General features: G+C 44.4%; 1 protein-coding gene across 1 annotated transcript in view; it reads left to right on the top strand.

Moving 5' to 3' along the window:
* The window catches only part of ropn1l (rhophilin associated tail protein 1-like), a 69,816-nt gene that overhangs the window by 4,523 nt on the left and 52,716 nt on the right, over positions 1–12,577 (top strand). The window contains exons 2-4 of the mRNA XM_080215610.1: positions 4,100–4,235; positions 8,785–8,908; positions 10,869–11,030. Coding sequence (XP_080071736.1) covers positions 4,105–4,235; positions 8,785–8,908; positions 10,869–11,030 — 417 coding nt within the window. The 5' untranslated portion in view covers positions 4,100–4,104. The remainder of the gene's footprint in view (positions 1–4,099; positions 4,236–8,784; positions 8,909–10,868; positions 11,031–12,577) is intronic.

Consider the following 12,577-nt stretch of genomic DNA (forward strand, 5'->3'; position numbering starts at 1 on the left):
GGGCCTGGGTGGGATTGTGGTTAGTGCAGGCCTGATGGGTCAGATGGCCTCCTTTTGCACTGTAGGATGTCCATGATTCTATCATTGTACCACTCCAGCGGGCTCTCAACAAAACATTGTTTCAAGACCATGGTGGCCTGTTGCATCCTCCACAACCTCACTACCATGAAGCAGTCCTTCAAAGGCTACCTTAGGAGAAGGAGGAGGAAGGGAAGAGGCCACTGAGACCCCCTTCACTTTGAACAGTTTATCTGTGAGCAGATATTCAGACTGCAATTCCCCTGTGATCTCATTCCCACATAACAGTTACTATCCTCCACTATCACCCACATTTCAATCCATTTGCTATGGACCATCACGGCATCATCTTGGGCAAAGTCCTGAAATAAAAGCCATCAACAAAACAGAAATTCTATCACAACCTTATCTGACAACACTGAATATGTACAAAACAGAACTATTTATCCTTGTGCGTTCTCTTATTGCCTATTTTATGAGTACCCTCTCTGGACTTGGCGATCCATTGCAGTGCTACCCCAATGCCGCGAGTTTGGTGAGACTGCATATAGCCTTACAGGATAACTTTCAGTGGCTCTGGACATTGTGGAACCTCCTTTGGGTAGCAGCACCTCCACATGGACATCAGATTACTGGCGGAGAGGTAATAGCAAGGAAACTGATGTAGTGAGAAGACAAATGCTGTCCTGTTGAATGAGGGGCGGCAGGTTCTTGCACAATGGATCCAATAGCACCTGCACAGGGAAACACCTCAGCAAATCCCAATAATCTGAAATAAAAACAGAAAATGCTAGATAAACTCAGCAGGTGTGGTCTGGCAGTATCTGTGGAAAGAAAAATGATTTGAGTCCATGTAACCCAAACAACGATAGAATCCTAACAACGTGTTGGGGCAGAGACTGCTGGGCCTCTCTGAAAGCCTGCACACCCCTTTGAGCACTGGAGTACCCCCTGAGTCTACACGGCTTCCGTGACTTCAGTTTGAGCCTTTACTCTGGCTTCTATCCAGTATCCCAACATTGAGACATTGGGTTGTCTGTGCTGCAGTGGAAGCTGAGATATTGGCCACCAGACACTGCATTCACAGCTAAATCTGCAAATACTCTCATGGAATTGGCCACCATTTCCAATCTGGGAAGTGTGTGAACTCCTGTGTCAAGTTATTATTAGATTCTTCTATGCCCTTTAAGTGACCAGGGAGCTCGGTGGAAAACCTACCAGGGGAGTGTGCATGTTGTTGAGCATATCCATTAGAGTCTTCCTGTTCCCTCTCTTATCAGAGTCCTCGCCTGACTGCTCTGCAGCGCAACACGTACAGATAAACCGGTAAAGCAGCGATCCCTTACCCCTCGACCTCACTGCAACCCACACGTACTTGGTGATACACCATGCGCTGATCCCGACTGCCCCCTCAGCTCCACACAGTGCCTGTTTCTGACCTGTGGCTGCCAATTAAAAGTGACAGTGCTCTTCGACCAGAGGACTGGTGTAGCTCCTGCCTTTCATGATGAGACTACAGAGGCTGATCAGGTGTTGTCCCTTGGGTCACTTAAAGAACAAATGCAGAAGGGGTGGAAAACAAGAGGTCAATGTTCATACCACCTGCAGCTGGCATGTCATGGCAGGTAGCAGGATGAGGGTGGGAAAGGGCATAAAACATGAACATAGTGATACCTGCATGTTCTCGGTGATGCTGAATGAAATGGCCTCAGCCACAGACCAGGATGTGACTGAGTCCATTTTGTCCAGAATGCATCACCTTGTTGAGAGCACTCACTGGTTCTCTGCTGCTCCCTGAAGATAAGGATCATCTTACCCTGTGAGAGAGTAGGAAGAATGTCATTGAGGCTGTTGAAATGTATTTGGGAGATGCATGTACCATAGCTGAAGAGAGTGGGGTGGGGGATGGGTGGGGTTGGATACATGAAAGCAACAAGAAATGGGTGTGAGACTGGCAGCATTGGGAAGTGTGTGGGAATGAGGTGAATCACATGCATGTTAGGCATGAGTGCTGATTGGGGTTTGGCTTATTGAGCAGTGAGAAAGGTTGTGTACCGGTTGGAAGATAGCCCTTAAAAATGCATTCACTAACCTTAACCATCTGGGTGGGGCTATTGAATTTTTTCCAGCGCTGCAACCTCATCCTCAGGGCCAGGCCCTGGGAATTGTGCACCTTGAGTCATGCTCTCACGGTGCATGTCCCTGTGGAAACATGGTGTCACTCGTGATCCTTTTGACCTCCATCACAAAGGCCTCCAGGACTGCAAATGAAAACCTGGGAGCTCTCTGTCTGCTGTTTTGCTCCAGTGGGGCAATTAGTTCCCTTCTATCCGAAACCTTCCTGAAACTGTTACAGCAACTCCTGTGGCATGAGGACAGCTCCCCTTTGAGCATAGCAGGCTGCCCTTAAGTGCATTGTGCTAACCACTCACATCTGTTAATGTGTGAGCAAAGTTAAAGTTCATGGAATTAAAGACAGGGCAGGATATAAAATTGGCCGAGTGACCTGAAACAGGGTAGAGGTGAATGTTTGTTTTTTGGACTGGAGGAAGGTTTATACCAGAGATCACCAGGAGTCGGTGTTGGGTCCCCCGGTCGTCTTAATATTTATCAATGACCTAACGTTTGCTGTACAGGACTCAGTTTCAAAGTTTGCAGACAACACAAAACTTGAAAGTATTGTCAACTTCAAAAGGACGGACAGGTTGATACAATAAGAGGACAAATGGCAAATCAGATTTAGTGTAGAGGAATGTGAAATGATTCAATTTGGTATGAAGAATGAAGAGATGCAATAGAAAATAAAATGTACAATTCTAAAGGGGCTGCAGGTGCGGGGAACCTCGGGTGCAGGTGTACAGATCATTAAAAGTGGTAGAGCAGATTGAGAACATGGTTAATAAAACATATAGAAACCTAGAAACTAGAAGCAGGATTAGGCCATTTGGTCGTTCGAGCCTGCTCCATCATTCATCTTGATCAAGTTCAGTGTCCCGATTCCCCCCTTCCTCCCATATCCCTTGATCCCTTTAGCCCCAAGAGCTATACCTAGTTTCTTCTTGAAATCAGACGTTTTGGTCTCAACTACATTCTGTGGTAGTGAATTCCACACATTCACCACCCTCTAGGCGAAGAAATTTCTCCTCACCTCAGTCCTAAAAGGTTTACTCTTTATCCTCAAACCATGACTTTATGGGATCCTGGGCTTTATAAATACAGGCATTGAGCACAAGAGCAAGAAATTTACAGTATACCTGTATAAAATGTTGGTTTGGCCTCAGTTGGAGTACTGCATGGATTTCTGTGCATTGCACTTTACGAAAGCTATGATGGCATCAGAGAGAGTAAGAAAGGATTCAGCAGAATGGTTCCAGGGATGAGGAACTTCAGTCGGGTAGACAGATAGGAAGCTGGGGCTGTTCTGTTTGGCGAAAAGGAGATTGAGAAAAGATTTGAAAGACGTATTCAAAATGACAAGGGCTCTGAACAGAATGAATAAGGAGGAACTGTGCCCATTGGTGGATGATCCTAGAACCAGAGGTCATCAATTTAAGCTGATTGGCAAAGGAATTAATGACCAACATGAGGGGAAACTATGTTACACAGAGCGAGTAAGTGTCTGGAATGCACTGGCTGAGCATGAGGTGACGATGGAGGCAGATTCAACCATGGCTTTCGAAAGGGAATTGGATCATTACCTGAAGAGGAAAGATTTGCAGGGCAACGAGGAAAAAGCAGGAGTGGCGCCAAGTGAATTGCTCTTGCAGAGAGCCAGGGCAGACTCAAAGGGCCAAATGGCCTCCTGCACTGTAACCATCTCTGATTTTAGCACCAAATCTTCGCTTTGCTACTTCACTTTGTTCAACTCACACAATCAGACAATTCAGTTTGGTGTAGTGTAAAGTGTATCAGAGCTGTGCTAGTCCCCATCTGAGGAATTGTACATTTCTGCATGAGATGGAGTTGAACCTTTCATCCTCTGGTCAAACTCTGTTGTGGATTTTATTGCGGTTCTGATTTGTGGTCCCTCGATTATATTCCTGTTTAACTCAACGTATTTCATGTTCGTTCTTCTTCACAGCAGCCATGCCGCTTCCTGATGTTATGTTCTGCGCTCAGCAGATTGAAATCCCACCTGAATTTCCAGACATTTTAAAGCAGTTTACAAAGGCTGCCATCCGGACCCAGCCACGCGATGTTCTTCAGTGGTCTGCCGCGTGAGTAATACCCATGGACGCATTCAAAACTGTAACTATTTATTTGTGCTGTGAAACAGAGGTGAAAATCCGAGTTTGAAAAGTGTAAAAGGGGAAACAGAAAATGTTGGAAATATTCAGCAGGGTCAGGGTTAGGGTTAGTGCAGGGAAACCCAGTTAATCTTTCATGTTGATGATCTTTCATTGGAACTGGATAAGGTTAGACATGTAACAGGTTTTAAACTCGAGAAACGCCCGGCAGGTCAGGCAGCATCTGTAGAGAGAACGCGCAGAGTTAATGACCGACACTTTCCCTCTTCGTCCGCGGTTGGGCTTTTCCAGTGCCGCCGAAAGTGAATGGAGTTTTGGCTGGGACGCCAGATTTTCCATCCCCGCTCGCAAGGGATCCTGCCACGGATGAGACCGGAGAATCATGTCTGTGAAGTTACATCAGCACACTGAGGAAGGTCAGCGGGTGGGATTCCTCCCCCCCCCCATCCCGAACAAGTGTGTATTCCAGCGGCGGAGGTGGCTCGCCATTAGCCGCCAGCGGGACTGGAAGTTTCCACTGATGTCTGTAGCGTTTTGCATGGCTTGTCCACCCCATCGCCGGGGAACTGTCCATGGTTAGGGTGGGGGATGGGTGTTAGGGGGGAGTGGGAGAGGGGGTGTTGGGGGCGGGGTGGTGGAGAGGGATTGGGGGGAGGAATGGGGAGCAGGGTGGGGATGTCACCTTTGACGAGACCAGGCGATCACACCTGCAGGAAGGTTTCTGAATGTTAATAGTGGGTTTTAAACAAGTAAAATGGGAGAGGGTGGAAAAAGAACAGAAGGGAAAGTCTGAGATAGGGTGGAAAGCAGGAGAAGTTAAATGATAAAAGGTTTCATTGTACAAAACCCAATGCCCTGATTCTGCATTTGCCTTAAAGCTGTTATATCTCAAACTATTCACCCCTGAGCTCTGATACCACATACTCACCAGTATAAAGAACATTTCCACATTTGGCACAGGGTTTCTGCCCCTACCTCAGCACACCTGTACTGAATCTCTCATTCACAACTTTACCACGCTGTAATCCAAACTTTAAAGTCCTTTGCTGGCTGGCTTCTCATCCTCCACTCTCCGTAATCTTCAACTCATCAACAATCTGCCACCCGATCATATTCCATACCAGCCCCTGCCCCCTACCCCTCGTTCTCAGCCTTGTACATCTTGACCTAGATTGCCTCCAGAACCTGCAAAATTTTCAATTTAAAGATTACACCCTTGTGTTTAAATCCCTTAAAAGGTCTCATGACTCTGTAACTTCTTCCACAATTCCCAAAAACTCTCCATTCATCTAACTCTAAGACTTTTGAATGGACCTACCTCACATTAAGTTGATCTTTCTCTACACCCTAGCTTTGACTGTAACACTACATTCTGCACTCTCTCATTTCCTTTTCCATAAACTGTATGTATGCTTTGTCTGTATAGCGTGCAGGAAACAATACATTTCAATGTATATTAGTACATGTGACAAAAATAAATCAAATCAAATCTTTTTTGCTCATTGGCAGCCACTGGGGGGTGGTGCCTTGAATTTGAAGTTCTCATATTTTCTTTCAGATCCCTCTATGGCTTCTCTCTCTCTTCCCAGTTCTAAAATCTTCTCTAGAGCTACAGCTCTCTCAGATATCAATTTTCCTCCAATCTTAACTGGCCACCCTCGGCAGCTGTTTATTTAGTCAGGATGTGGAGATGCCGGTACTGGACTGGGGTGGGCACAGTAAGAAGTCTCACAACACCAGGTTAATGTCCAACAGGTTTATTTGGAATCACAAGCTTTTGGAGCGCTGCTTCTTCTTACCGTTTGTTTAGTTACCTGGGCTCCGAGCTCTGAAATGTCCTCCATAAACCTCTCTATCTTTCCCTCTACCTCTAAAAGACTCCATAAAGCTTACCTGTTTCAACATGGGTTTGGACACCTGTTCATCTTATGCCACAGAGTTTTAATTTTATTTAATAACACTCCTGTGACATTTTTCTACATAAAAAAGCTATATAAATGCAAGATTTTGTTGGTGTTTGCTGTAAGAAAATGATTTAGTCAAATTCTGCATCCTCTTATAAGTAATTAATTTATTCACGAGTTGGTCTGTGTTTGATGCAAATATCTTTCCTGTCCGTTAGCACCAACAAACTGCAGGCCAGGCAATCTTCACCAGTCTTCAGTTTGATTTGAATAGTCTTGTCTTGTCCCGTCCCACTGGAACTGTGTTGTGGCTCCTTCCGAAGTCTCAAGCTGAGCAGCACCTTTTTTTTCCAAGCTATATTTTTCACAACACACTCATATTCAGGGCTTTAAGTTTAAATTTATTTATTAGTGTCACAAGTAAGGCTTACATTAACACTGCAATGAAGTTACTGTGAAAATCCCCTAGTGGTCGCACTTGGGCACCTGTTTGGGTACACAGAGGGAGAATTTAGCACGGCCAATGCACCTAATGAGCACGTCTTCCGGACTGTGGGAGGAAACCAAAGCACCCAGAGGAAGCCCACGCAGACACAGCGAGAACGTGCAGACTCCACACTGACAGTGACCCAAGCCAGGAATTGAACCTGGGTCTCTGGCACTGCGAGGCAGCAATGGTGTAACAATTGTGCCACCATACTGCCAGTCATGGATGAATCAAAAGTTTTCTCCAACTGAATTGTCCAAAGATTGAAGCTTACGTTTTTGACCTTCCCACACGTTGTTTGCCACGAAGATTGAGCCGTTCTCTGGCAACTTGAACAGTATAACTCAAGCAAGAGTGCCAGTCACTGTGCCACCATGCCACATGTCTAATGCTGAACAAGTTACTCTCAAATTTGCTTCGGGTTTTGCATGATCATTTCATTATATAACCTCCAAAACCAAATCTAAGCTGGTAGGCACTAGTAGTATTGTGACATCATGACCTTTGCTTATTCAAACAGCAACAATCACTGACATCTATTTCTTAGAAAACCATTCTGAGATGTTTCAGAGCGGTGTGCATGGGAACAAAAACAGATGAGAGTTATTAGGAAGGAAGAGTGGGTTTTAAGGAAGGTATTGAAGGAGCAATGACAGGTAAGGAACAGTGAGATTAATGAAGGGAATTCCAGAAGGTTTTGCTGAGGTGACTGAAAGCACGCCTACCAAAGGTGGGAAAGTAGAGATTCACAAGGAAAGCACATGAGATAATTCTTATAGCCATTCAAAATAGTTTTAACATTGCCCGTTTCCTACAAGAGGGGCAACCATCAATGAACAATCTTTAAATTTATTATGAATATTGGCAATAACACCCCTTCCGACCCAGCTTTGGCTTAGTGAATATCAACAGGTCTGTAGAGAGAAGATATAGAAAAGACACAATGACTTTTATTAAAGGTGCTTCCTTGTTGCAGGCATGATAAGACAATGGCCACCTGGGCAGATTGCTGTATGTGGTGATGGTGTCTTATGAATCACTGAAGGTGTTTGAGCTGCTGCGGCAACCTGTACTTTGACACACATGTTGTAGCCTGGAGTTATGGATGGTAATGGCAAAGACTTCAACTTTCTCTCCATCACATGGCTGACCAGGAATCTCTGCCGCTTGACTCTGCCTGTCCGTTGGTGTGCACTGGAAGGATTTGCAGGCCGATATGCAACCAGGTGGAGGTGATGGCCGAGTGGTATTATCACTAGACTATTAATCCAGAAACTCAGCAAACGTTCTGGGGACTCTGGGTTCAAATCCCACCACAGGAGCTGATGGAATTTAAATTCAATAAAAAATATCTGGAATGAAGAATATACTGATGACAATGAAAACATTGTTGGAAAATGTCCTTTAGGAAAGGAAATCCACTATCCTTACCTGATCTGGCCTACATGTGACTGCCAGTCTCATCTTTTATTCTCTCTATGGATTGCCATTAGTGGTCTTTCTCCTTGTTTCTGTGGCTGTGATTCACCTTTCATTCCCTCAACCTACAGTATAAAATCTCCCACTTTCTATGCCTTTTAGCTTTGACAAAGGGTTGTGTGTACTCAAAATGTCAGCTCTTTTTTTCTCTCCTTGTAGATGCTGCCAGGCCTGCTGAGATTTTCCAGTATTTTCTTGTTTGGCTCCTTAATTGGCCATCAGATCCTGGGGTGGGATTCAAATCCGGAGGCTTCTGGCTCGGAACAGGGATGCTACTCACTGCACCACAAGAACTCCTTGGTATTGGCGACACAGTATCATAGTGGTTAGCACTGCTGCTTCACAGTTCCGAGGACCTGGGTTCAATTCCCGGCTTGGGTCACTGTCTGTGTCGAGTTTGCATGTTCTCCCCGTGTCTATGTGGGTTTTCTCCAGGAGCTCTGGTTTCTTCCCACAGTCCAAATTGCCGCTTAGTGTCCTGGGATGTGTAGGTTAGAGGGATTAGCAGGTAAATACTAAGGGATAAGGCGTGGATGGGATTGTTATTGGTGCAGACTTGATGGGCTGAATGGCCTCTTTCTGAACTGTAGGGTTTCTATTGCTCTACCGCTGCAATTAGTAATTTGCTGATCACTGTCATTGATTTTAGGTATTTTTCAGCATTGTCTAAAGGTGAAACCCTTCCAGTGAAGGATCGATATGAAATGCCAGTGGCAACACAGAGAACTGACACTGGCCTTACACCAAGACTTCTAAAGATTCTGCACAATCAGGTACGCTATTAGAAAGTTAAATGATACTCTTCAAGGCTGCTGGTAAAAATCTGAACTAATCCACAATTGCTGCTGGAAAGGACCATTCGTCCTATGTTGGAATTATTCTTGTTTAATGCTCCCAGTTGCTATTTATACCACAAGAAGTCTAAATCAACAGAGTTTCTGTAGCATGATAACTACCATGGGATTCTATTTATCTGCATGCTTGTTTCTAGATTTGAGGCTGGCAAGTAATGACTCCACTGATGGCAATTGTTGGTGAGCTCATATTAAAGCTAGTTTGGTGGAACAAAGTAGATACTTTGCAAACTGGTAGCAGTGATGCAAGAAAGTTGCCCATTTGTGCCCTCTCATCACTCTTCAACATTTTAGTCACTCCCTGTGTAGCTTTAGTGCACTGGATAGGATGACGGTTCTAGTTAGGAGGGATGTCTGCTCTTTCATCATTGCAGGGATATTCAGATCATTGTGTGCTAAATAAGAAATAGGAGCAGGAGTAGGCCATCTGGCCCACGAGCCTTCTCCGCCATTCAATAAGATCATAGCTGATCTTTTTGTGGACTCAGCTCCACTTATCCGCCCGTTCACCACAACCCTTGATTCCTTTGCTGTTCAAAAATGTATCTCTCCTTGCCTTAAAAACATTCAATGAGGTAGCCTCAACTGCTTTACTGGACAGGGAATTCCACAAATTCACAACCCTTTTAATGAAGAAGTTCCTCCTCAACTCAGTCCTAAATTTGTTCCCCCTTATTTTGAGGCCCTAGTTCTAATTTCATCTGCCAGTTGAAACAACGTCCCTGCTTCTGTCTTATCTATTCACTTCATAATCTTACATGTTTCTGTAAGATCTCCTCTCATTCTTCTGAATTTCAATGAAAATATATATCTCCAGTTACTTCTCATCCAAGTTTAGAATGAAATCTGGTTGACTCATCACCCCATTGAGAGCTTTGTTCCTGAGGACACATCTGCAGTTAGTGGAAATAATGAAGATAATCTGGTGAGGGTTGAATATTAGGGAGCGATGGCCTATAGTGGTATTATCACTGGACTATTAATCCAGAAACTCAGCTAATGTTCTGGGGACCCAGGTTTGAATCCCACCATGGCAGATGGTGGAATTTGAATTCAATAAAAATATCTGGAATTAAGAATCCACTGATGAACATGAAACTATCGCCAATTGTCAGGAAGACCTATCTAGTTCCCTAATGTCCTTTAGGGAAAGCAATCTGCTATCCTCACCTGGTCTGGCCTACATGTGACTCCAGAGCCACAGTAACGACCAAGCAAGCCACTCAGTTGTAACAGCATTTCAAGAAGGCAGCTCACCAGCACCTTCTCAAGGGCAACTAGGGATGGGTAATAAATGCTGGCCAGCCAGCGGCATCCATGTCCCATGAATGAATGAAGAAAAATGACCGAGGTTAACAGAATAAGGACAATAAATGTGACAAATGAGTTTGAGGGTTTTGTGTTGAGCACAAACGAGGGAATAGCTCAGTAGGATACTTGAGATGCCTTTCAGAGTTTGGGGAATCCTGGAGACTTAACTTAATATTGGCGATGATTCCCTGCTCTAAATTAGGCACTCTGTATCTTCAGTGTCAGAATGTCCATTCTAAATTTGAAACCATTGTTAGGAGTTCTTCTTTAAATGGAGGCCCCTAAACAGGAAAGGGTGGTTGAGGTCAGGATATTTAATTCAGTAAAGAAACTAAATGCTGTAATAGGATAGGATTAAGTGGGCTGAAGGCCCTTCATTCTCTGAACCCTTTTCATAATTAATGAGAACACCCCAACAGAGAAAAGAATGTGCCTTCTCTGTAATTTTTTTTACATATTATTTATCATAGTTTGCGATTAAATATTAACTGACTTACAGTTGTCAAGTTACTTAAATGGTGTCAAACTGAAAATCAGTATCTATCTACATTGTGATTATGTACCATAGTTATCTCCAAAGGTCATGGTTAATGAGGCAGAGTTGTCAAACAAATGGAAAGATCTAGGATTGCCAGTGCAACAACTGCAAAACATTCTACAACTGGGCAATTTTGAAAAAGAGTTTGAATGGATGAAATTCCTGGCACTTGCCTGCAGTGACTTGGGTGGGGTAAGTATAACTTTGCAAACTGGTTATAACTGTACAACTAGCGCAGCTCTTAAATTTCCCAAACAGAGAAGTTATAAGCCAAATTGTGAATGAAATATTTACTGTGCATCAACAGAGCTTCATAATGTCCAAAATTCCAGTAGTAGCAGTGTGTACTATATGCAAGATGCACTGCAGAAATTCACCAAAGGTCCTTGGACAGCACCTTCCAAATCCATGACCACTCCCATCTTGGACAAGGGCAGTAGACAGATGGAAACACCGCTGCCTGCAAGTTCCCCTCCAAGCTACTCACCACCCTGACTTGGAAATATATCACCGTTCCTTCACGGTCACTGGGTCAGAATCATGGAATCCCCTCCCCTGTGGATTGTGGGTCAATCCACAACACATGGACTGCAGCGATTTAGGAAAGCAGCTCATCACCACCTTCTCATGGCAACTGCTGGGGAGGTTTGCTAGAGCCACTTGGGACGGTTTAAGCTAGTTTGGCAGGGGGGTGGGATCCAAAGCAGTATGGAGACAGAAGAGAAGTTTGAGGACAGCACAGAAGTTAAAGAGAGCACATTAATTAGTAAAGGCAGTGCCAGTAATCCTAGTACTACACAGATCAGATAGAAGCAAGACAGAGAGCAAGGGAAGTCCAGATTAAACTGCATTTATTTCAATGCAAGAGGCCTGATGGGCAAGGCAGATGAACTCAGGGCACTGATGGGCACGTGGGACTGGGATATTATAGCAATTGCTGAAACATGGCTAAGGGAGGGACAGGACTGGCAGCTCAATGTTCCAGGGTACAGATGCTATAGGAAAGATAGATCAGGAGGTAAGAGAGGACGGGGAATTGCACTTTTGATAAGGGAAAGCACCACTGCCGTACTGAGAGGGGATATACCTGAGGGTTCAGCCACTGAGTCTATATGGGTAGAACTGAGAAAGAAGGGGGGAATCACTTTGATAGGGTTGTACTATAGGCCCCCAAATAGTCAGCAGGAAATTGAGGAGCAAATATGTAAGAAGATTACAGATAGCTCCAAGAAAAATAGTGTGGTAATAGTTGGAGATTTTAATTTTCCCAACATTGGGACAATCATAGTATCAGAGGATTGGATGGAGAGAAATTTGTTGAGTGTATTCAGGAGGAATTTCTCATTCAGTATGTGGGTGGCCCGGCCAGACAGAGGGCAAAACTTGACCTCTTGTTGGGAAATAAGGAAGGGCAGGTGACAGAAGTGTTAGTGAGGGATCACTTTGGGACCAATGATCATAATTCCATTAGTTTTAAGATAGCTATAGAGAATGATAGGCCTGTCCCAAAAGTTAATATTCTGAATTGGGGCAAGGCCAATTTTGATGGTATCAGGCAGGAACTTTCAAACGTTAATTGGGGGAGTCTGTGGGAAGGCAAAGGGACGTCTGGTAAGTGGCACACTTTCAAAAGTGTGTTAATGAGGATTCAGGATAAACACAGTGAAGGGCAAGGCTGGCAGAAGTCAGAAACCCTGGGTGACCTGGGATATTGAGACTCTGGTCAAGAAGAAGAAAGA

The sequence above is a fragment of the Carcharhinus amblyrhynchos genome, chromosome 2 (genome assembly GCF_965287045.1).
Source record: "Carcharhinus amblyrhynchos chromosome 2, sCarAmb.v2.hapA, whole genome shotgun sequence".
Lineage (NCBI taxonomy): Eukaryota > Metazoa > Chordata > Chondrichthyes > Carcharhiniformes > Carcharhinidae > Carcharhinus > Carcharhinus amblyrhynchos.